The 26271-nt window shown below is 38.0% G+C and overlaps 1 protein-coding gene across 6 annotated transcripts in view; it reads right to left on the bottom strand.

The window, feature by feature from the left end:
- Col14a1 (collagen type XIV alpha 1 chain) overlaps positions 1-26271 on the bottom strand; it is a 277904-nt gene that overhangs the window by 170238 nt on the left and 81395 nt on the right. For 4 of the 6 annotated variants that reach the window (XM_074069130.1, XM_074069128.1, XM_074069132.1 and 1 more), the window contains exons 2-3: positions 11418-11542; positions 912-1028 (exon numbers count right to left, since the gene is read on the bottom strand). In XM_074069130.1, coding sequence (XP_073925231.1) covers positions 912-1028; positions 11418-11505 — 205 coding nt within the window. In that variant the 5' untranslated portion in view covers positions 11506-11542. Of the gene's footprint in view, positions 1-911; positions 1029-11417; positions 11543-23463; positions 23649-26271 lie in introns of all 6 variants that reach the window. The other 2 variants (XM_074069129.1, XM_074069131.1) reach the window with 2 other exon arrangements.

The raw sequence follows: 26271 nt of genomic DNA, 5'->3' as shown, positions 1-26271 counted from the left end.
TTAAGCTTAATATGTGTAGAGATTACCTGTTTAGACATTGGCTCAGGACTTTGGAGGTGGCACCTAGTATTTTGTATTTATAAGCTTTAGGGTAATGCCAACGTCACAGGTCCCCACAGCTCATAAAGCCTCCATCAGGAAGGCACTGATATTTTACACATTCTACAGAATAGGAGGCTGAGCACTGAAAGGTTAAATAGCATCCCTGGATCACGCTGCTTATAAATGATCAAACCAGGACTTGAACTCAAGAAATCCAGCTATTTCTTCTATCTTTGTCTTCATGACACCCAGGCAATTGCCCTACCTTGTTTTAGTTTATCATATTTGTGTAATAGAAGCATAAAATATGAGTGAAAAATTCGATGAGAATTTAACTAGAATGTTTACATAACTACTTTGTATTCATGATCAATAAAAATGTTCAGCTTGTTTTTCTTGTGTGGTTTATCACTTATTTTGCAATGTCTCTTTTGCCTTTATAAATAAAATGTACAATTACTGAATAATATTCTATCAAGTTCATTCATTAGAATTGATTTAAGTAGTCTCATCTATTGGACATCCACACTTTTTTTATATTTATATTATTTATCATATTTATTTATAGTTATTATATTATAAGTGTCAATGGACCAAAAGTTTTTTCCATATCAAAACATATGTAGTAGGACTTTATCACTCTAGAAATTTGGTCTGAAGAAAACTAATTACAGTGAGTCCAAGAGTCATACTTTACACTTTGGGGAACATTATTTCCTTGATTACAGGGTAAGATGTCAAGCTCAAAAGATTAAATGAAACAAAACATTTTCAAATGATCCTAAGTCAACACTCAGTAAACATGTTTTTAATTATCTATATATAAAAAGTTGCTAATGCTCTAGAAAACATAATTAATTGTTTTTTACCTGAAGCTGGAGTTACAAGAAGTTTATATCCACCAAATTTCCCTCTTGGAGCCTTCCATGAAATCTGTATACTGTCGTGAGATAATACATTATACCTTAACCTTGTGGGTGGAGCCACTGAAAAGGAAGAACAAAAATTGTTTAAACATGAAAGCATTTAAACTTCATTTGTTAAACTGAAAAGTCAAAGAAACATAATCAAAACACACAAGACTTCAGCCTCAAACTGTGTTCTTCCTCAACTCCATTAATGAATTGACTGGTTTGCAAAATAAGACAAATGTAGGAGCCCTCAGGGGATACCCATTTGTCAAACAGTCCTGGCAAAGAGCTAAGACAATGTCAGAATTAAATACTCTAGCCCAGCTCATTAATTGAATCCCATTTTGTAACATGCTTTTACTCTGTTACACAGATGGTTTTTTTTCTGCTTGGAACATGGGAGTGTTTTTAATCTATTCTACACGGACTGCTGTATCTATGCCCTTAGGTTTCTCACTGTTGTAATCCAATATTTTTCATGGTGTGATATTTGAGAAGACTATTTCAGACATATTATGGTAATATATTCATTTTAACACACTTGAGAAAGAGATTGTAAAGGGCATGCAGGATCCAATAAAAGATAATGATGTTTTGTAAACTTTGACCCATTCTTTAAGAGTAGTTGATTATACCTGCCAGATACATAGCACATGGTCAGGATTCAGCCCAAAATATTTCATCTTTTTTGACAGTTCACAAAAATGCATAGATCTGCTTTACTTTTTGTATAATATTTCAAATTCAAAACACATCTTGGCAGTCTCTGTAAATGTTCCATAATTTCAACAGAAGTACTTTAGTACAGAATTTTTTTATTATTATATGATATCAAAATTAGCTTGCCAAAAAACAAAACAAAAAGGTAAGTTGGGTGCTGGTGGCTCATGCCTGTAATCTTAGCCACTTGGGAGGCTGAGACCAGGAGAATCACAATTCAAGGCCAGCCCAGGAAAAAAATTCATGAGAGTCCATCTCAAACAATAGCTGGGCACAGTGGCCATGCCTGTCATCCCAAGCTGTGAGGGAGGCTGAGATGGGTAGGATCATAGTCCAGGCCAACCTGGGCAAAAAGTGGGAACTTATCTCTAAAATAACCATCAGTAAGGGCTAGAGGGATAGCTCAAAAGGTAGAGTACCTATCTCACAGGCGCAAAGCACTGAGTTCAAACCTCAGCACTGCCAAAAAAAAAAAAGTAAAAAAATTTAACACTCAACTACCACTTTATGCCCAATCTTTTTTTTTAAATCTTGCTTTAGATTGTAGGGGAAGGAAACAAAAATTCTCAAAAAGGTATCTGGAAGCCAGGTGAGATGGTTCATACCTATAATCACAGCTATTTGGGAGGCAGAGATCAGGAGGAGGTTTGAGGCCACCTTGGCCAAAAGTTAGTGAGACCCTCATCTCAATGAAAAAAGTTGGGTGCGGTGATGTGCAATTGTCATCCTAGCTATGCAAGAAGCTGAATTAGGAGGACTGCAGTTCAGGACAACCTAGGCAACTAACTTAAGACCCTACCTGAAAAACAACTGAAAGTAAAGGGACTGGGGGTGTGGCTCAAGTGGTAAAGCACCTGCTTAGCAAGTACAAGACCGTAAATTCAATCCCAAAATAATGATAATAAAAAAACAGTACTGCCCTTCACCACCTATAAAATAGAGAATTCTGGTCAGCTTCCTGTTTTTAATTTGCTATGAATGGGAGAGTTTACGTTTCTCTGGTTAATAAGAAAGAATACAATTATTCAGAACAACAATTTTCAAACTGAAGCAGGCATTTGGAAAAACAAAGAAACTACTTTGCTCAATCTTCAGTTTGGGAAGAAAATCTACGTAAAGATACATTCATTCTTTTTTCACATATATTAGTTGTACAAAGGGGTTTACTTGTGATATTTCCCTACATGCATATAATGCACTTTGATCAAATTCACCTCCTCCATACTTTTTCTTGTTCCCCCAAGAAAGAGTTATTACTTATGGGAAATACTGAAATAGGAATTAAAATTTTTTCAATAATGTATGCAACTTTCTGAGTCAAATCAAATTAGTGGATTGGCAGATATCATTGACCACACTTTTGGGCAAACATACTGGTGAAAGAAATCTTGCAGGCCTGGCAACCATCAAGTGGAAAAATCCAACACATGGATAGGGTCTTCAATCTAGGCAGTGCCAAGAGGGTCAACCAATTTTGTTAGCAAGCCAGGTGTGCGGACATTTCAAGGTAGCAAAGAAATTGGCAACATTTAGAATTGCTAAATTAGAGATTAGAAATGTGTAGTGCTGGGGCTGGCAGAGTGGCTCAAGTGTAAGTGTCTGCCTAGCAACATGAAGGCCCTGAGTACTGCCAAAAAAGGAAAAAGAAATGTGTACTGCATGTCCCATGTAGGCTGCTATCCTTTAAATGTGTCATTTAATCGTCCTCAACATCTCTTTAGTCTATAACCTTCTAACCTGCTGGCAGGAAATGATGAGGACAGGGTAGACTGTACTCAGACAATCAGATGATCCTCTGGAACCCAGAAGGACACTGGCTTCCCTTGAATTGCTCATGGACACAAAGTGTGAGACAGACACAACCACCAAATACAGCAATACTGAACTCCTATTAATTTACAAGTGATTCATATGACTTTAGTCACATTACAGCTGTAAAAAGCCAGAGCTGGGGACACGGTTCACTAAAGTGCTCACCTCAAATGTACAAGGGCCAGGGTTCACTCCCCAGTATCATGGGGATGCACACACACACACACACGACCAAGCAATACCATTTGACCTTTTATCAACAGATCACCAATAATGCCTATATAAGCACAAATGCTGTCACCATCACTGAAAGAAAATCTTGGTTACAAAGTTCATGTTTCCTTTAAGTTTTTGCCTTTGGGGGAAAAGTCCATTGAAAAGAAGAAATCTTGTCAGGAAAGAAGAGGCATGAGGTCATAGTTATGGATTTCAAAGTTAGCTTCTCCCTTACCCCCACCACTACTCTCAGAGCCCTTTTGGAAGGCACAGGGGTATGAGCCAAAGCAAGGGAAGCAAAGTTGACAGAAATACCATAAATCATCATGGAGAAATAATTGTTCTTATCTCATGGAACAAAAATCTGGGCGTATTTAATACCAGACTCATGATAATTTTTTTCTTTTTGCAAGCTCAAAGGAAGTGCTTTCTAGTGTTAAGTAGATATGCTGTACTTAACTTCCAGTTAGAATTATAAATGCTTGCATGAACTGGACTCATAACTTGACTTGTGTCAATTCAAATCCTAATTTTTTTCAAAATGACAAAAAAAAAAAAAAAACCCAAAAAAACAGTGTAGGTTCGATTGCTGATACACACCAGGAACCCAGGAACCCAGAGGAAGCAGACAAACTCATCCTTTGCAGGGTGAAGTCAGACTTCCTTGTGGGATTAGGCCCCATAGAACACCATTCATAGGTATTCTTCACCCCAAAGGAGAGCTGAGAGGGAGATCCCCTCCTTATCTTACCTCTGATGCAGGCTTAGACTTGTTATTGAAAGTACAGGGTTTTCTTTTGTTTGTTTGTTTGTTTTCAAATTCCACTTTTTTTTGATGTTGTTCATTTATTCACATGTGCATACATTGTTTGGGTCATTTCTCCCCCCTGCTGCCCTCCCCCATCTTTTCCCCCCTCCTCCCTTCACTTCCAGGCAGGTCCCATTCTGCCCTTATCACTGATTTTGTTGAAGAAAAGACATAAGCATAATAAGGAAGACAAAGCGTTTTTGCTAGTTGAGTTAAGGACACGTATACAGAAAGAGTCCTACTATTGCTTTCGTGTACCCATGTGTTACGACCCATGTTGATTTAACTCTAACTGATCTTTACACTGGTTCCTGGTCCCCTGCTCATGTTTGTTTGCTTTGCTGTGTTGCATTGTGCTTTGTTTGAGAGGCAAATTTTCCTTAAAGCCAAAGAATTTCATTGCAATCATTCTGACAGAGCCCATGGGCAGGAGAGATTTTCATGTTCTTCCATTGAAGCCACGCTGTTAACAACATTTAGGAAATTCTATTTCATAATCCTAATACTCATTAAAGGGACTGTTTTATTCTGTTTACTCCCTTCCTTCTTTCCTCCTCCCCACCCCTTTCTCTCTTCTCAACTCAGTTGAAACCTTGCTGTTTTGATAAGCAACAATCTATGTAAAGATTTCTTTCTAATAAAATATTCTTATTCACTTTCTTCAAAGTGCTTTTATGCGGGGATACTGCAATGGAAATTTTGTTGCCTCTTCCTTATCTAACAGCACCCTGGTTTTCTTCCAAGATACATGGCTGCACTCCCTATGGGCCACATGCCCCTGGCTCAGAAGTGGCAAAGTGACTTCACCCAGATCAAGCAGAGTCCAGACAGTGAACGAGGGAAAATGCTCAGGGGTTTCATTCCAAAGGTGCTCTCTATAGAAAAGGGTCGTTAGTCCCTACAAACTGTATCCCAGGGATTCCCAGACTCTTATCCTTTTCAAGGTTGATTATTTTAACTTTCGTTTTGATTACATAAATTACTGCATTACTTACTAGGATATACATTTTTTGCTTAAGTTGGCCAAAGAAATTTCTTTTATTTCGAACCAAAACTCTCTTACTGATAGAGAAATTGCAGCAGAGGTCACAATGAGAGAATTTTCCTCTTTAAAACATAGTTTAGGAAGCTGGGCATGGTGGCGCAGGTCTGTAATCCCAGCGCTCAGGAGGAGTGCCAATCTGGACAACAAAGCAAGATCCTGAATCAAATAATTAATTAATTAAAGATAATTTAGGATGCTAATGTGATGAGACAATCTGTTTATTAATTTATTCAGACAGTGCTGAAGACTAAACCCAGGGCCTCACAAGTGCTAAGCAGGCACTTTACCACTGAGCCACACACCCAGCCCTATTTTATTTATTTTAAAAAGATCTTTAAACAGTAGAGAAGTGTTTACCTACTCTTCTAAAGATCTAAAAACAAAACAAAATGGCTGAAGAGTGTAACTCAGAGGTAGAACACTTGCCTAGCATGCAAAAAGCCATGGCTTCAATTCCCAGAACTACAAAAAAAAAATCTCAAAAATTACACTTTAGCCAGGCATGGTGGCACACACTTATAATCCTAGTACTCAAGAGGCAGAATCAGGAAGATCATGAATTTAAGGCCAGCCTGGACTACGTAGCAAGACCAGTCTCAAAAATGAAACTATAGTATTAGAGGTATGGCTCAAGCAGTAGAGCTCCTGTAAAGCCCTGAGTTCAAACCCTCATCGCATCAAATAAATAAATAAATGAACCTTAACTTTTTTTACATTTTTATTAGCATATATTAGTTGTACAAGGGAGTTTCATTGTGACATTTAGGTATGTGTTTGCAATGTATTTTTTTGGGGGGTGGGGGTGGAACTGGGGCTTGAGCTTCCAGCTTGCAAAACAGGTGGTTTACTCCTTGAACCACACCTGCTTCATGTTATTTTGGAGATGGGGCCTCACAAACTATTTAATGCCTCAAACCACCAGCCTCTCAATCTCAGCCTCCCAAGTAGCTGGGATTACAGAAGTGAGTCACCTGTGCCCGGCCAACATTTCTTAATTAGATTCACCCCCTCCATCCTTCTCCCCCATCCCTATACTCCCCCTTCTTAGAACAATTTCAGCAGGTTTCATTTGTTCAGTTTTCATATACATATACAAAGTACATCAAACATATTTTCCCTCTTTCACCCTCTATTTTTACTCTCTCCCCTCCCACTGGTATCCATTCCCAGACAGGAACTATTTCATTTCCCTGTCCTTCAGTTTTAAGTATAAATTGATTGTTAAATGGGGTAAAAATTTAAAAAAAACCTTAGATTGTAAGGTTGGTCATTTTTTCTATTAAATACATTACTCAAATGTTTTACTAATAAGATCAATTCAATTTTGAGAGTCGTATTACTATGGAATACACCAGAGAGTTTATTTTGTTTAGAATCTAATATAGGTTATTGATTCATTATAAAGATGATGAGAACAGTAGCGATGAAAATATTCTCTTCTAAATACATTTGAGTATTAGCAATGTCAAAAAATATGAAAATGAATTAACATGGAGGTCTTTAGAAAGTTAAACCTAGCCTCCATACAAAGTTTCCAATTTCACATGCCTTGAGGTTTTTAAGTGACAGTTACTTTACTTTCAGTGGTTCTTTCTTATAGCCATCCAAAACAAACACTGCTAGAACCAAGTGTGTATTTACTGTGAAATTCTGAGAAAGTGGAGCCATCATCACTGTCATTGCTGTGCACTGCCTCCATGCCAGCATGCTTCTTTTTCTATATTCTAGGTCATTTAACTACTTGTCTACCAGGGCTGGTGGTTCATGCCTGTGATCCCAGCTACTCAGGAGGTAGAGATCAGTTCAAAGCCAGCCTGGGCAAATAGTTCTCCAGCTCCTATCTTGAAAATGTCCAACACAAAAAAAAGGGGCTGTCAGAGTGGCTCAAATAGTAGAGTGCCTGCCTAGCAAGCAAGGTTCTGAGTTCAAACCTCAGTGCCTGGGGTGGGGGACTTGCTTAATGCAGAAGATGCTGGAATAATCCAATAATTGAGGTATAAACAATTACTAGAGTCAATGTGGGTTCCCATTCTCTGGAGAGGGAAAGTTTTTTTAATGACATATTGCATGGAAAGACCAAGTGGTAAAGCACATTCTTTTGATTAGGAATTTCAGAGTGGAGAATTAATTTCCTGTATGTCTTTTAATACTAACTGTATTGGTTCCTCATCGTTGCTATAACATATTTCACAATCTTAGTGACTTCAAATAGCAGGTACCTATTATCTTACAGTTCTGGAGGAGGGAGGGGCAGAAGCCTGAAATGGGTGTCTTGGACTAAAATCAAGGTTGTAGGAGGTCTGCATTCCTTTCCGGGGGCTTCAGGGGAAAACCCATTTCCTTGCCTTTCCAGCTTCTGTAGTCACGTGCATTCTGGCTCATGGTCCCCTTCCATCTTCCTTGCGACAGTGGCCAGTCAAGTCTTTCTCACATGGCATCACAGACACTGGCTCCTCTGCCTCTCTCTTCCGTATAGAAAGTCATGTGCAATTACCTTGGCGCCACCCAGAAAATACAGGATAATCTCTTTTTTTGCATTTTATACTTTCGGCAGTACTGGGTGGTTGAAGTCAGGGCCTCATGCTTTCTAGGCAGGCGCTCTACCACTTCAACCATGCCGCCAGCCCTTTTCATGTTGGTTATTTTTGAGATAGGTCTCACTTTTACTTGGACCAGCCTGGATCATGATCCTTCTATTTGTACTTCCCTGAACTAGCTGGGATAACAGGCATGTACCTCCACGCCCAACCATTGGTTGAGATGGGGTATCAAGAACTTTTTGTCTGAGCTGGCCTCAAACATCAGTCCTCTTATCTCTGCCTCTCGAGTAGCTAGCATTACAGGCATGAACCATCTCCTTATTTAAGATCAGCTGACACTTTAAATTCCCCCTTTGCCATATAATATAATATTATATATAATATAATATAATATCTGCTCAGGTCCTAAAGACTAAGAGGTGAACATCTTTGTAGGCATATTATTCTGTCTACCACAATGGCCATTTTTCCTTTCTTCTATTTTGTTCAGAAACATGGCTTTCAAGAGGTCCATCTGGCTTTGCAAATTACTGTCAAAATTAGCCAGTCCACAGGCACTCACTACAGTATTTTCTTTAAAAGCATAAAATTAATCAAATAAAGCAATTCATATTTCTTATTCCTTGCTCAAAATCAGTCACATAAATTAGTGGTGTCATGGTAGAAATAAGATGAGTTTTTTTCAAAGATCTCATGTATTTTCCAAACATCAAACCAACAATATCTAAAGTTTTTCCTATGTGGATTTCCTTCCCTAGTAGACACCATCTTCCTTCTTTTATTCTTCTTGTTTTGTCTTTCTTTTTTTTTTTTTAATGCAGTGCTGGGGATCAAACCCAGGGCCTTGTGCATGGTTGGCAAGGGCTCTACCACTGAGAAACATCCCCATTCTACCATCTTCCTTCTTAAAAGTTCCTTCTAGGCTTCTACACTCCCCTGACTCTCTTTATAGTTGTTGTTTTGGGGGGAGGGACACTTTGGATCAGTCATTTTTCTTCTCCTAAACTCTTAACCATTAAAGTTCTCCAGACATCAGCCTCACTTCTTTCCATTGAGCTATCCTTCTCTACCCTATCATCTAGGGCCTCAAAGGTTCCTATCAGCTAATTCCAAAGTACAATACAATTCAAATACGGTCTCTTCTTCTGAACGTTTTTCTCTTAAACTCCACCAACTACCTACCAGCCACCTCCACCGGGATATCTTCCAAATGCCTTGAGCACCATGTATGTGTTAAAGGCAAACTCATTATCTTCCACTTCACACAAATGCCAACGATGAATGAAACCTTGTTATGTAGTGGAGGTACAGACACTAAGGGGAGGATCACTGCCTTTAATGAGTTGTGGAAAATAATCAGTGATGCAAACATACATAAGCAGTAATAACAGGGAATGAAATTAAAAGTCCCATCCACTCAGGGTCTCTAGCAAGAAGCTTCAGTGTCTTTTCTTTTCTTTCTTTTTTCTTTTTCTTTCTTTCTTTCTTTCTTTCTTTCTTTCTTTCTTTCTTTCTTTCTTTTCTCTGTCTCTCTCTCTCTGTCTCTCTCTCTCTCTCCCTCCCTCCCTCCTTCCCTTCTCCCCCCCTTCTCTCTCAGGGTCTTACTATGTAGGCCCATCTGGCCTTTACCTCTCAATCCTCCTGCCTCCTGAGTGCTGGGCTCACAGGCATGCACCATCACACCCCTTCAGAGTCATTTTTAATGTTTCCTTCTCATCCTTCTGTCTCCACATTTAGCTAACCTTTCAAATGATTCTTGGATTCATTTTTTTCTCTCTAGTTATATTGCTTACTTCAGACTCACCACCACCTGTGATGTAAACAATCTAATGTCTTCTAATGGTCTGATTTGCCTTACTTATTCCTCTCCCCCAAGCCCATATGAGTCACAAGTACAAGTAATAGCATTCACATTGCTATCGAAGTGTTTATTCCATGAATGACCACTTCTGAATTAAGCCAGACTGAGATGGCACCACTGAAGGGCTTAGTGAGTTGCCTAATCTTTGTCCTAAGGACCTATGTCTTGAATCTCTGAGTTTAGAAAGAGAGTTGTCTAGGATTCCTGTTACTGCTTCTCTCATTGTCACCATTGAAAACACTCTTTCACCAATGTAAATAAGATAAGCAGAATTTGTCTACCTAACTGCTCAGTACATGTTCAATAAAGTAGTTGAAAATATGATCATTAACTCCATACAACGATCTGAGTTGCAAAGAGTCAAGCGCCTTTCCTTTCTAAACAGGTGTGCCTCACTTTAAGAAGGCAGGGAGTGGTGACTCATGCATTTCACTTTTCTGCAACCCTCAATTCCAAACATTAGACGTGAATGTTCCTAATGTCACCTTGTCACATTTATGCTTCTTGTTCCACTGATGGATTATATTTCATCACTAAAACTTCTGCAGGACTGCAATGTTTGTCTAGTAATGTCACTTTACACACGTGTGTATGCTTGCACACTTACTTCAGGGTTACAACAATTTTTGTGTAAAGGGCCAGAGAATAGATAGATTTGACTTTGAGGGACATCCTATCTCTGTCACAACTACTCAACTCTGTCACTGTAACATTAAAGCAGCCATAGACACATGGAAACAAGTGTGTATGACTTCAATCTTAGGCATCTATCCAAAGGAGTGTAAATCAATATATAAGAGAGATATCTGCATACACATGTTTACTGTGTACACAGTACACAGTAGCCAAACTGTTCACAATAGCCAAACTGTGAAATCAGCCAAGGTGCCCATAGCTAAAGAAAATACGACATATATCATATATATGCCATGGAATATTGCTCAGTAATAAAGAAAATTACGAAAGCTTAAAGTGTCATATTAGATGCTCTGAGAGACCTTAAACACCCTTTACACTAATCATCTCAGTTTTAAGGAAAGGAGCAAAATTAAGCACCAGGTATGAAGTGGTAGAAATATTTATAGACACTCTTTACGGGAGATAAGGCATGATTAGTATACCACACTTATGCTATAGTTCTTTATTAAGAGAACAGATTTTGTAACATGCAAATTTGACTTTCTCTAATTAATCTTTCATAGCCCTTTCAGAAACAACTATTTGACCAAATGCCACAAAATGACTGTGCTCAGTCCCTGGCAAGGTTGTAACCCATCAAAGTTGTGCTATACTTCTATAGTGCAAAGAGTTGGCCAAACAAGGAAATGCCAACATGCTCCCTGCCTAGAAACAGTTTTACCAATGAAGCATCATTAGAACAAATAAAATAAAAAATGATAATCAGAACCAAGAGGGCTAGACTCCCTACTCTACTGATTCTCTTAAAGATTTCTGTAATTACCTTGACCCTGGACGATGATGCAGAAGCAAGCAATTGCCAAAAAAGCTGGAATCAGCCAGTACTGCACCTTGCCCTGAAAAATCTTCATCGTATTTTCTGCCTTTCACATGGGGTGCAGCAGCTGCCTGGGAATAGAGAAAACAGGGAGATATTTGAGAAGACTGAAAAAGTATGTAGTCATCTAGGAAAGGCAAATAAACCAGCAAAAATTAGCATTGTCAGGAAGTAATTAATTCCCTAATGGTAAAATACAAACTGATGAAAGAATGACTCTTTTAAAGGTGCTGTAAATGGAAGTAAAATTTGTCATTTTGGAGAGAAGTTTAAACTCTACTTGTGACTCCCCCGTAAGGATATAAATGACAACAAATTACATAGTGAATATCCTGAATAGGTAAAATTCTACAAATTTACCTGGAACAATATATTTTTTATTGTTGTGCTGGATGGGTACATTGTGGCATTTAAAAAAGTCCTTACAATGTATCAAATATATCATGCTTGAATTCACCCCCTCCATCATTCTCCTTTATCCCCCTCTCCCCCTTTCCTGGAGTAATTTCAACAGGTATCATTTTTGCATTTACATACATATGTACACAGTTTTTGCACTATATTCATGTGACCTCCTACCCTCTTTCCCTACCATGTCCCCTCCTCCCACTGGTACCAACTTCTTCCCCCAGCAGGACCTGTTCTGCCCTCCTGTTCCTAATTTTGTAGAAGAAAAAAGGGGAAAAAATTACATTTTTGCTTGTTTGAGATAAAGGTAGCTACACAAGAAGTTTCCTTGTGGCATTTCCACGTATATATGGATCATAACCCCAATTGGTTCATCTCCTCTATTTTTCTACATTCTACAGTAATCCCTTTCTTATGATGGTGAAACAATACTCTTTCCAGTCCTGTGTTCCTCCCATACTTATTACATATAGTCAAAACTCCTCCTGTTGCCATACATGGCTTACAAAATACAAATATATAGGTACTTATTACTAGTGATCAAGAGAATTTCCAAAAACTACTTTGTGCTAATATTAAATCGCTAATCAGTTTTCCCTTTGTTGGGATGAATCCTTTAATCTAATCCTCTAATCTTTTCTCATTGCTCTTTTTTCAGGATATATATGAATCTAAAACTCTTCCAAATTTTTCCTTTTTCATTAAAATATCAACAAAGGAAGAGCTATAAAAAAGAGAAAAGGAAAAAAGAAGATAAGGAAGAAAAAACAGAAAAAGAAAGGAAAGGAAGGAAAAAGAGAAGGGGAAGGAATGAGGGAGGGAATGACAGAAGCAGAAAGGGACATGTTTGGTTTAAATTTAAACTACAAACTACAATTCTATTTCATTGCAGAAGAGAAATTCTGAATTCTTTCCTTAGAGAATAAGATGTCTCAAAGTTTTCTCCTTCCCAGAATGTGTCTTCATTCATAAATTTATTCACTTTTTCACTCTATCATTTATTTCTTCTCCAATTTGTCCACATAGGATCCGAGGCAAATTTGTAATACATAAACACAATGTATAAGGTATAGTTGATAGATTTCACACATAAAATATAGGACTCAACTTAAATTTTAAATCAGATAAACAGCAAATAACAAATTTTCACTGTAAGAATGTTCATTCAATATTTGAGACATACTCAGTACCAAAAATATCATTCACTATTTATCTGACATTAAAATTTAACTGAGTATTCTGTATTTCACTGATAGCTCTAATAGAAAAATAACACAATAATGAATGCATATCAAAAAATGTACCTAGTCCTGTAGAGTTAGTAGAGGTGAGTGTGAATGTGGTCCTAAACTTATACATAAAAGCCAAAGAAATATGAGAGCAATCTAAGTTTTAAAACAATATATTATTAAATTAAATTTTTAAACCTTTTTTTTTCCTGAAGATCCATTTGCTTTCCTGATCCTGAAAGCTAAGTAGAACTTTCCACATGGTTCATCCAAAAAAGGTCTCTGTACTTTATTCACCATAAAATTTATTGAGCCCTTGCTGTATGGGAGGATTACTCTAAATACTTCACCCATGTAAGCTCCTTTAATCTTCACAGCACCCTTTGAAGTAGGCATGATTCTAGCACTGATTTACAGATGAGCACAAAGAGGCCAGAAAAGTCACTTGAGTCACATAGCTATGAGCTCAGGAAACAGGACTGTAACCCACACAGGCATGATCAGACAAGGTAACAATTTATGAAAACATTTCCACAATACCACCCTTCATATCACTTTCATTATCCTTTAGAATATGCTTTCTTGCTCTGATTACAAAATTAATGACTTTTAATACAAGAAAACATAACAAAAAGTATTAAATTTTTGCTACTTTTTCTTTACTAAAGAATTTCCAAATCATGGTAAATGTCCTTTTACGATATATTTGGCAGTCTTTCAACTTGTTTATCCTCATCTGGAACTTTAGGTTGTTTCCACATTTCCCCCACTCATAGAACACTGTAACAAACATCCTAATCGTGTCTCTTTGGGTATATGATTATTGACTTACTTTGGCTGAATTCATAATTAAGGAACTGATGGGCAAAACAAGATGCATGTTTTTAATGTTTTTACAGCATGTGTACAAAGTGCTCTTTGGGAAGTTATACTGGTTTCCACCCATCAGCATCTTGCACAAGTACTTGCTCATCTCCTCCACCAAACAAGGCATGGTTTCCAGAATACTTTAATTTGATAGGTAAAATGTGATTATGACAAAATCATTTTAATTTGATTTGCATAGTAAGTTTATTAGTTAGTTTTGCATAGTTGCATCCAAACTACCTGAGTGAACAACTTAAGGGGAAGAATTATTTATTTTGTCTCATGGTTTCAGAAGTGTCAATCTAATATGGCAGAGAGGGCATGGTGGAACAGAGCAGTTCACATAGTGGCAACCAGGAAGCAGAGAAAAATGAATACAGGAAAGTGCCAGGACAAGAAATAACCCTAGGGAAACACCTCCAGTGAACTACTTCCCCCAACCAACCAGGAAACCTTCTATCACTCCCAAAAATGTATTCAAATTTTGAATTCATCACTAGTTAGGCCAGAACCCTTATGATAGCCTCTCTGAAAATACTCTCAGAGACATACGCAAAGGTATGCTTTACTAATCTCCTAGGCATTTCTAAATCCAATCAAGGTGACAATCAAAATTAACCATCAAAAGTCCACCTTGACAACCTGACACTCAAACACATCTCCTTAAACCATAACATTCCACTCTAGACTCATGTCCATCTCATAATGCAAAATGAATTCAATCTACTTTCATGTGTTCCAATAGTCTTAACAGTTCTAACACTGTTCAATTGCCTAAGTTCAAAGTCTCCTCTGAGACCCAAGGCAAACTCTTAGCTGTGACCCACTACAAAATCAAAAAGAAAGTTACATAGTTCCAAGATAAAATGGCACAGAGTAAACATTCTCATTTCAAAAGGGAGGAATGGAGGCAAAAAGCCAGACCAGATGAAACTAAAGCAAGACCAAAACCCTGCAGGGAAAACTCCAAATGCTACAGCTCCATGACCAGCATCCTCGCCTGATGCTGGTGTTCTGATATGAGTTCCAACGGGCTTGGGCAGCCCCCCCACCATGGCCTCGGCCGTTTCAGCCCACACTTCCTCTCTTCTAAGCTGGCTGTATTCATTGCTTGTGGCTTTTCTCAGCAGGTGTTCCATGTTACTGGCATCTCCAACATCCTGGGGTCTCCAGTGGAGCTTGGTCTTCACCCTTCCAGCTTCACACATTGACCTCTGCAGGGATTCTGATCTACCATAAATTACCTGGCCTTCCAGGCCTTCCATTAAAATCTGAGTGGAAGCTTCTATGACCCTGTAGCTCTTGCCAATCACGAGATGTTCTCAAGACATTTTTCCTATCACCTCAGTGCAGAGTACCTGATTTCTCTTTAATGGCGCTAATCTCTTCAGAGACCATGCCTTTCTTAGCCCCAACTTTACAGGGCTTTACTGACCAAAGTTTTTTTTCAATCTTTCTCTTCTGCTTTTTGTTTCAATCCTCACTGTAAACCTAGCTGAAAGCAGTTAGCAATAATCATGTCACAGCTGAATGTTGTATCCTGCCTCAAAAATGTTCTCTGACAGATTAATTAGTCCATCACCTTTATACTCAGCCTTATTCAAAATCTCAGGGCATGGACAAACGTAGATAAATTCTTTGCCACAATGTAACATGTATGAGCTCCACTCTGGTTCCCACAGAGTCTTCATTCTCAGCTAAAACTATGTGGTCACAATTGTCTGCATTCCTATTAGCATCCCTCAGGGCTATTATTGTTCCCTAGTGATCTAGTCCAGGATCTTGTAGCTGAATACTTTTTCATCAGACATCTGGGAATTGTAGAAATGTCCTTCTATTTGGAACACTTTGCTTCAGGAGAGTTTTGAGGCTTCCAGTACAAAAGTTAGACAATTGACACCAGATCCTTAATTTCCAAATGTGGTCTTCTCTACATTTGACTCCAATGGAGATGCTGCAGTGCTGATGTCGGTGTCCTCAGCACATCTAAAGTGCCATTCAGGAAGGTGACTGCTTCTTGAACATTCCCCTAATTAGTGAATTCCTTGGTGATTCTGCAAGAGGGGCCATTGAAGAGGGACTTGATCAGGACCTCTAGAGCTGCCTCTCATTGGGCCTCTGCTCTACTTAAGCAGCACTAAATGCTGTCAAAACAACTTCTCCCTTGGAGGATTACATAACACAAAAAAAGAGGTCCAAGAGATGGCCTCAGCTTGTGCCTTCACACAGGAACATAACCCTTTGCTGCTGATTGCTTTACCCAAATTCCTGTAACACTGGTGTAACATCCAAGGCTTTGAATACTAGAGCTGGGTCCCTGCGAGGCCAGAGTTGGACATGGTGTGTCTCAGGGATTCCAAGACTCTGTTCATCTGTGCAAGACTTCTGAACGGAGTGTGCTCATGCCTTCATTCTTAGTCTTGCACTGAATTTGTGCAGCCCACTGAAGCCCTGGATTACCAAAGAATCTTTTTTTGAACAACTGGCAATCAGACATATTCCAGAGTCTAAAGCCTCCCGAGAGGGCCCTCCTCCCAAGCTCACTCATCTTCATTGTATCCACATAGTATAGTTTTTATATAATGTCAAATCTGCATAGCAAATTTATGGTTTTCTTAAACAATATTGGTAATGACTCTAGAGTCATAAAATAAATTAGAAAGATTTCCATATTTTCATTGTTTTATGATAGCCTAAGAAGCATAAGACTAATCTATAAGACCCTGTGAACAGTGTTACTAAGAACATCCAATGACTCTATTTTCCTTTTTTTTGATGCTGATCCCTGTACAATTTGTTCAATTTTTTCTTATTTGAAGACCTACTTAGGTTTTCTACTTCTTGGCTCCAGTTTGGATATTTTCCCATGAATTTTTTCATTGTATTTGGATTTTTGCACTTATTCACTTTATTTAGATTTTCATTTTCACCCACAGTTGTATTATCTTTCAACTTAAAACATTTCTTGTTTGTTTATTCTTACATTGTAAGTGTTAAGATGGCCTATTTATGACTTCTCTCCTACGTGACTTTTCTCTCCTAAATAGATAAGCTAAAGATGTGCCCAATTTGCAATATTTTAATAACAAGGTTTTGGCAAAATTGTCAATATTATTTTTATTTTATTTACTTCTGCATTTCCATTGAATACTTGCTACATTTATTTTTTAAATTTTTGTTCTTTCATTATTGCTTCTGCTTAATTCTTTTTTTTTTTTCCTATTTTTTTGGTGGAACTTGGGTTTGAACTCAGAACTCAGGGCTTCATACTTGCAAAGCAGGCACTCTACTGCTTGAGCATACTACCAGTCCATTTTGCTCTGGTGATTTAGGAGATGGGATCTCATGAAGTATTTGCCCAGGTTGGCCTTGAGCCTCAAGTATCCCTATCTCAGTCTCCTGAGTAGCTAAGATTACAATCGTGAGCCACTGTGTGTCCAATTTTGCTAAATTCATAACATGATATTATTTTTTTATTTGGGGACATTCATTTGCCACTGAATATGCATTGGCAACATCACATAAGCATTGGTTTCCTTTGTGACCCAAAGGCTATTTCAGTGAATGTAGCATAACATAATTCTATGAACTTTTAAAGCAATATAATTCATCCACTTGAGTTATATTTTTAGTTTTGTCTCAGAATATTACAGTATATATATGAAAGAATAAGTGAATATACTTCCTTTAAGCAATCACTCATAAACAAATTCCAAAATAACAAGAACACATAAAGTGACTATCATCTATGTAGCATTACAGTCTGAATTAATTTATTACAGATTAGCACACCAATTATTTGTTAGGGCACAGGGAAAAGAAGGTAAGTGGTGCAGAAGTTTGGTAAAATACAAGATGAAAAATTCTGTGGGATACATAGAACTCTGACCCTAAGAAGGCAGGAAATTAAGGATTAGTGGATTACCCAAAGGAGTGTGAGCAACTCTTACACAGACAGAAGGCATGGATACAGGGAGTCTGAAATGATTATAGCAGCCAGTGTCAGCCCCATCAAACCAATACCTCAATAGTCAGACAGGTAGCATCCTGTACACTCAAAGAAAAATACAGCTGCAAAACCACTTTCTGAATCAAATAAAGTATTCTAAGACATCTTTCGCCAAACATTATAACCATATGTTTCAACCAAAACAAGGCAAGGAGAAGAAAGATAAGAAAACAGACCACACTATCTTTATGGCATACATTTTAATATCAGGACACTAGTATCAGCTATCTTATGACAATTTTTTAATATAGAAAGGTCCTTTTTCAAGGCATCATCAAGTAAATACCTTTTGTTCTGCTCTCATTGAAGCACTACAGACTCCACGCCCATGTGTTTCAAAGCAATATTTAATTTAATATGTGACATTGAAAGTTAGTCTGCATCTTACCTGCTTTAACTAGCTAATTAAATAAACAAATCAATGCTACACTAGTCTTGGCAACTTTTTTTGGAAAAATATTGTAGACACAGTCTTATCTTTAAATTCTTCTTTTTGTTGTTTATTTTAAACTAAGATGACCAATCGCATATTGAGAGAAGTGGAATTTTAGTTTTCCCAAGCTTTTCTGCCAAGTTCTGAAACTTTTGGACAGAAGAGTAGGGTCAAAAAAACCGTCAATTCCTATTAATGTGCCATGAGATATTTTAACATGTACCAAAATGTCAAAGCCTAATTTGTTGAACTTTGCCCAAAAGGCTGCACAAAACAAATAACTTTGCCTTGATTTTTTAACTTAAAAACATTATGTTAGAAATGGTTACCTGGTTCTGTGTTCGGAAAATATAAACAAAATTTGGGGGAAGTTGATAATATGTAGGATAAATGTTCTCAAAACACTTTCATAATTGCATAATCACTAACATAGAACCAGCTAGTTTGTGCTTCCTCTATGGTGTATGTTTGCTTTATTTAATCTCATTTGCACAGCTATGTTTAATAAGGAGCAAAGACCCTGAGTACAAGAATTAATCAATGCTTACAGGCACCCAGCCTAACATACACAGCCAATTTTATCAAAATTTCTTAAAATATTTAAAGTTTTGTAAACCAGAGAGACAGAGAGAGATTTATAAACATATGCACATCCAAATCTTGGATAATAACCTGTTCAATTGGACTTCAAAAACATACACAAAATTGTTGTTAGCCACCTGGCATACATAGATTCAGCAGCTCCAGGTCCTGAGAGCAATTGTTATTTATGGTATTGGAATTTTCATTCCAATAATCACTTACTAAAAACCCTACTATATAACCAAAGCACTGTACATGATACTAAAAAGGCACAAAACTTCATACCCTGAGTTCCCCTTAGGGAGTTCTCTTGCAATTTAATTAAAAAAGAAAAATGGAAGCAACCTTATTGCAAAACTAAATGAAGTAAGTATGAAAGAGAATAGAAAATCAGCACAAGATGGCAGCATGGATGGAAAACCTGGGAGCCAGGAAGACTGTTCTCACAATAATTTGCTATGGGTCCTTAACAAACTGGCTTAACTCCTCTATGATTCTTTCTCAATAAAATGTTCACGATAATATCAATCTTTAAGATGACTGCGATAGGACTGGAGACACCTGTCTAGCAAGTATGAAGCCCTGAGTTCAAACCCCAGTATCACCAAAAAAAATTATGGTGACATTTTAATAATATACTTAGAACATAGTGCTAAAAATATTCTATTGGTAGCATATCAATGTCAGATTGAAAGAACACAAAGGAAAGGAGAAGTATAATAACCAATGAATTTGCAACTTAGGCAGATGCTAAAGGAAGAAGGAGAACAAAGGACTTTTTATCTCCTCTATCATATTAAGGCTGTGGGATTAACCAGAAGAAAGGTTTAAGCAAAAACTGATGATCCAGTTAATTACAGAGGTGGCAATTATTTGCATGGGTAAACGACTTTATACTCTTCATAGTACATTCCTATCCATTTGTATCACCCTCCTGATGGGAACTCTATACAGGTTCAAAATAATTGACTGCATGAAAATGTGAGAGACCTGACTTAAGAGCAATTCACAGGCTTAAAAAAATGCTTAACAGTTACAGTTGACAAGTTCATGCAAAGAAGGCTTGGAGGAATGAACATATTTAAGCATGGTTTAAGCCTAGGAAAACTAAGAATCAGAGGTACATAACATGTCTTCAGATATTTAAAGAGATTTCATGTGGAAGATGAAACTAGATTTTTTTGTGCAGCTTCTGAAAACAGAGGTTTTGAGCTTATCCAAATCCAAATTCTAATTCTGACAATGGGAATAGTTTATTTTCTTTTACTAGACATTTTGAGAAAGCAACTGGGTAAATTTTACCCATAATCAATGTTATCAGCTGAGTTCAGTGACTCACGCCTGTAATCCAATCTACTCCAGAAGTAGAGATCAGGAGGATCATGGTTCAAGAACAGCTTAGGCAAAATATTTGAGAGACCAGCCCATTTTGATTAATAAAAGGTTAGGTGAGGTGGTGTGTGCCTGTCATCCCACCTACATGGAAGTGCAAATGTAGGAAGATGATGGTCCAGTCAGCTCCCACATAAACACAAGACCCTAGCTCAAAAGTAGCAAAATCAAAAGGGACTGAGGGGCTGGCTCAAGTGGTAGAGCACCTGCCTAGCAAGTGCAAAGCCCTGAATACAAACCCAGTTCCCTAAGCAAAAAAAGAAAAGAAACAAGTGTTATCAAACCTGGGAGGAGCAATGAAAGGACCCCAGAATGCCTTCTTCATATTTTGGTAATTTAATATCCATTTTATAGGAGAACTTTACAGTCGATTGATGATCTAGGAAACCCAGCTTTGAAGATTAAAACAAACAAACATGCCCAATGTATCACCACAGTATGTTGATATTTTGGGCATTCCTTATTTTCTTTCTTCATTGAAAAATACCATCCTCCTCACAACCAGATTCATTAAAAGGGTTTTTAGGATTAGTTAATGGGGACTTAAAAAATGGGCCCTAGAGGAAGTTAGTGATTATTAGTCTGTGTTAGCTGTGACATAGTAGAAAAAACTAAATAAGGAAGAAAGAAAAGCTACTTTCATTACTTTTAACTTAGTTGGTTAGTCTTTTTCTCCCTGAAGGAACTCTCCACTGCATGACATGGTGACCAATGTCTTTGCACTATATGAAGGGGAAAACCACACCAGTCTTCTCAACATACGGTACCAAAGGACAGAGTTCAATGATCTCACAGACTGGAGATTGAGAAGGAAAATGTCAGAAAAGAGAGAGCCAGAATGACAAAGAGGGGTGGGGAAGAATCTGCATAAAACTCCCCTTAAATCCTAGACATTTCAGAATGATAAAGGGCTAATCAATCAGAACAAAGTTATCATAATGTATATGTACTTTATAATAGAAGTACATGAAGCAGGAGCTGATAGAACTAAAGAATAAGAAATAATTGTTTAAAAGTTGGAGATTATAGCTTCTACACAACAAAAGAAATGGTCTTTAAGCTGAAGAGACCACCCACAGAGTGGGAGAAAATATTCCTGCCTATACATCAGACAAAGGACTAATAGCCAGAATATACAGGGAACTCAAAAAAACTAAACTCCCCCAAATCAAACCAATAAAGAAGTGGGTAACTGAACTGAACAGAACTTTTCAAAGGAAAAAAATCCAAAAGGCAAAAAAAATCATGAAAAAATGTTCACCATCCCTGGCCATAAAGAAAATGCAAATCAAAACCACACTAAGATTCCACCTCACTCCTGTTAGAATAGCTATCATAAAAAACACCAACAACAAATTTTGGCAAGGATGCAGAAAAAAAGGAACCATCATATGCTGCTGGTGGGAATGTAAGCTAGTACAACCACTTTGGAAAACAATGTGGAGGCTTCTTTAAAAAATTAAAAATAAATCTGCCATATGATCCAGCAATCCCACTCCTAGGGATATATCTGAAGGAATGTGACTCAGGTTATTACAAAGGCACCTGCACACCCATGTTTATTCACAATAGCCAAGTTATGGAAACAGCCAAGATGCCCCACTACTGTGGTATTTACACACAATGGAATTTTACTCAGCCACAAAGAAGAATGAAATTTTGTCATTCTCAAGTAAATGGATGGAACTGGAGAACACCACCTTATGTGAAGTTAGCCAGGTTCAGAAGACCAAAAATCACATGTTCTCCCTCATATGCAGACTCTACCTAAAACAAATGCAGAAATATTATTGGACATGGGTTGCATACTAAGGGGAAAATGCATACAAAAGGAATAGGGAAGGTAGGAAACCCAAAACTTGAAAGTGTTTGATGTGCTCACTGCAGAGGAGCTAATATAGTAATCTTAAACTGACAAGAGGCCACTATGGGAAAAGAATCAGGAACTAGTGAAAAGGTCAGTTAGAGATGAATCAATTTGGGTTGTAATACACTTGTGCATGGAAACAATGTTAGGAATCTCTCTGTGTAGCTATCCTTATCTCAACTAGCAAAAATGCTTTGTCTTTCTTATTATTGCCTATGTCTTCTCTTCAACAAAATTGGAGAAGAGGGAAGAACAGGTTCTGCCTGGAAGCAGGAGGGGGAGGGGGAGAGGGAGGGGACAGGCAGGCAGTGGGGAGAAATGGCCCAAACAATGTATGCACATATGAATAAATGAGTAAAAAAAAATAAATTTCCTGTAGAAAAAAAGTTGGAGAGTTTAATACTCCTCTGAGGAACTGGTTGAACAACTGACAAAACATTAGTAAACTTAAGAAGATCTGAGTGACTCCATTAGCTACTTGATATTTATTGAACATTGCATCCAGTACTGGCATTACTTTCAAGTATGCCAGGAAAATTTAACAAAATGAGGCTCATTAAATTTCAAGAGACTGAAAGCTTACAAAACATATGTTTTCTGACAACAGAATTACATTAAAAATGACTTATTATGAGGCATTGTTACCATTTCAAAATATTTGAGAATTAAACAACATGCTTCTTAAATAATCTATGGGTCAAAGGAGAAATCACAATGGAAATTTAAAAACACTTGAGAGGCAATGAAAATTTTTTAAAATTCATAAAAATTTGTGAAATCCTAAATAATTCAAGAGAAATTTATAGATTTAAATATCTACATTAATTTAAAAAAAAAAGCCAGAGCCAGGTGTCAGTGGCTCACACCTACAATCCTCGCTACTTGGGGAGGCTGAGATCAGAAGGATCACAGTTCCAGGCCAACCTGGAGATCCCATCTCCAAAAACAACTAAGCAACATGAGCTGAAGGTGTGGCTCAAGTGGTGGAGCACCTGCTTTGCAAGTATGAAGAACCCTTAAGTTCAAACCCCAGTTCCACACCAAAAAAAAAGAAGAAAAAAAACATGTATGGAGGGATTCCAAGATGGCAGCTAGAGGGAGGAAGCAGAAAGCGAGCCTCCTATAGTGAAATCTTGGAGAGATGCTGGAGACACAGTTTGCAGGCATAATCACTGAGAAGAGGCAAAACTTTGACCCCTCCACACCTCCAGCCAGCACAGAGAATCTCCAGTTCACGTTAAACGGAGAAACCAGGAGGGTCCACGGGCCGCCAGTTGCCGGCACCCAGACTTGGGAAGATGCGAACCAGGTGAGCTTCACGGTACTGTGGTACTCCCACAGACAAGCCTAGGCCTGAGCAGCATAGCCCCCTGGACAGACCAACCTCCACCTGGGGAAAAAAGAGAAACTGAGTAATAAGCAATAAGAGCAATAAAGACAAGCAGGAAAGAGGGTGGAGCGCCCTGAGCACCGAAGATTGGGGGAAGGGAATCCTTCCCGGGACTGTAAATAAACAAGCTGGGTGGGCCAGAGAGGCTCTGGCGGGAGCGGGGTCACATGCCCAGCAACCAGGAGCGGGAAAGCTTGTGAGAGTGGCGGAGGGAGGAAAACTCCACAGGAGAGGAGGGAAGACCCACTTCCCACGTGAACCGTAAACAAACATGGCGACTGGCAGGAGCAGCAGCACCGCCCAGTAATCAGGAGCAGGAAAGCTTGTGAAAGTGGCAGTGGGAGGAAAACTGCACAGGGGAGGGGGGAAGACCCACCTCCCACATGAACTGTAAATAAACATGCAGGCCTGGCAACACGGGTGCAGTGTCACCTTTCCCAGCGCTTGGAAACGGGAAAGACTGTAGCAGAGGCTCACACACAGGAAAACTCTGAGTAAACAACGCCTGCAGGGCCAGGTGAGTGCTAAGCTCACCCCAGAGATCTGCATAAATAACGCCTCCAGCAACAGCAGGCTGACAGCAGTGGGCAGGCGAACCACAGCCACAGATACCATTCTCAGAACTGACTCCAGACTCTTTTTTTTCTTTTTCTCCCTACCTTTGATAAGAGAACAACCGAATTACACCTGCATGCTGAAAAACTTACTGAAACTGTATTGCATTTGAACTTGGGACACTTGGTGGGGGTTTTTTTTTGAGCATGTGTGTGTGTAGTTTTGTTCTACTTTATGCGTCCCCTTTGATGAGACAAGTACAGAACAATATCTGAGGCAACATCTCCAGGACTGGAGACTGAGATGAACACCCAAATTATTAAGACTGAAACTTCATTGCACTTGAACTTGGAGGTTTTTTGGTTTTTTGGTTTTTTTAAATTTTCTATTTTTTCATTTTATTTTAATACATTTTTATATATGGATTTTTTAGTTACATTTACTTATTTTTTATTTTTATTCTTATCTTTATTTTTTTTATTTTTGATTTTCAGTCCTCTCTCTGTCTCGCTAATGTCTGTTCAGCTTACTGTCGATTAGTACACTAAAGGTCCCTGTTTATACCTTTGAAACCTTCTTGTCTGATACCTTGTTCTGTTTTCTCCTTCCAGTCTGTGTATTTGTTTTTCCCATTTCTTTAACTTCTTGTTTTCCATCTCAGCTCACCCTTCCATTCTAAATATTACCATTGTTATTATTATAAGCTAGAAAATACTTAATTGCACACAATACAGGGACAGCAACAACACCAAAGACAATGATGGGAAGACAGAAAAAACAGGGAAACCAGTTTCCCCACAGCAAACCAGAGGGGAATGAAGGAAACAGGTACTCAGATCCAGACTCCAACAAAATGAAGATAAACTATGCCAAAGGACCCAATGAAGCCCACAAGAATAATTTAAAAGAAGACATACCTCAGGTGCTCAATGAGAATTTTATAGAGATGATACTGGATAGGGTCAACCAAAATATACAGGAGGCACTCAAGAAATTCCAAGACAACAAAAATAGAGAATTTGAAAAAGCAAAAGAAGACATAAAGGAAACCATAGAAGCACTGTATAAACACCAAAGTGAAACAGAGAACATGATGAATAAACAGATAAATGAACTCAGGACAAAAATAGACAACATTAAAGAGGAAACGACCCAGGATATGGAAAACCTCAGAAAAAAGAACAAAACAGAACTGCAAAACAAAACGGAAGGCCAATCCAGCAGAATAGAACAAACAGAAGACAGAATCTCAGAACTTGAAGATGAAATGGTAATTAAAGGAAAAACCAAAGAAGTATTAATTAAACAAATCAAGACCTGTGAAAAGAAAATGCAAGAAATCACCGACTCCATCAAAAGACCAAACTTGAGAATCATGGGCATCGAAGGAGAAGAGGTGCAAGTGAAGGGAATGTGCAATATATTTAACAAAATAATAATGGAAAATTTCCCAAATCTAGAGAAAGATATTCCCATACAGATGCAAGAGGCCTCCAGGACACCAAACAGACCAGATCAAAATAGAACTACCCCACGACATATCATCATTAAAACGACAAGTTCAGAAACTAAGAAAAGAATATTGAAGGCTATAAGAGAGAAAAAACAAGTAACATACAAAGGTAAACCCATCAAAATCACAGCAGACTTCTCAACAGAAACATTAAAAGCAAGAAGAGCATGGGGTGAGATCTTCCAGGCACTGAATGAAAATAACTTCAACCCCAGGATACTCTACCCAGCAAAACTATCATTCAAAATAGATGGAGCAGTAAAAGTCTTCCATGATAAGCAGAAACTAAAACAATATGTGACCACAAAGCCACCACTACAAAGGATTCTTCAAGGGATTCTGCACACAGAAAGTGAAACCCAACTTAACCATGAAAAGATAGGCAGCACCAAACCACAGGAAAAGAAAAAGCAAGACAGTAGAGAGTAACCTCAACTTAGGTACATACAATCAAACCTTCAAACAACTAAGACAACTAAATGACAGGAATCACCACATATCTATCAGTACTAACGCTTAAGGTTAACGGACTTAATTCACCCATCAAAAGGCACC

Source organism: Castor canadensis, chromosome 3 (genome assembly GCF_047511655.1).
Source record: "Castor canadensis chromosome 3, mCasCan1.hap1v2, whole genome shotgun sequence".
In the NCBI taxonomy this organism is placed as follows: Eukaryota; Metazoa; Chordata; class Mammalia; order Rodentia; family Castoridae; genus Castor; species Castor canadensis.
Note: the sequence above shows the minus strand (reverse complement) of the source record. Positions and strands in the feature narration are given on the sequence as shown.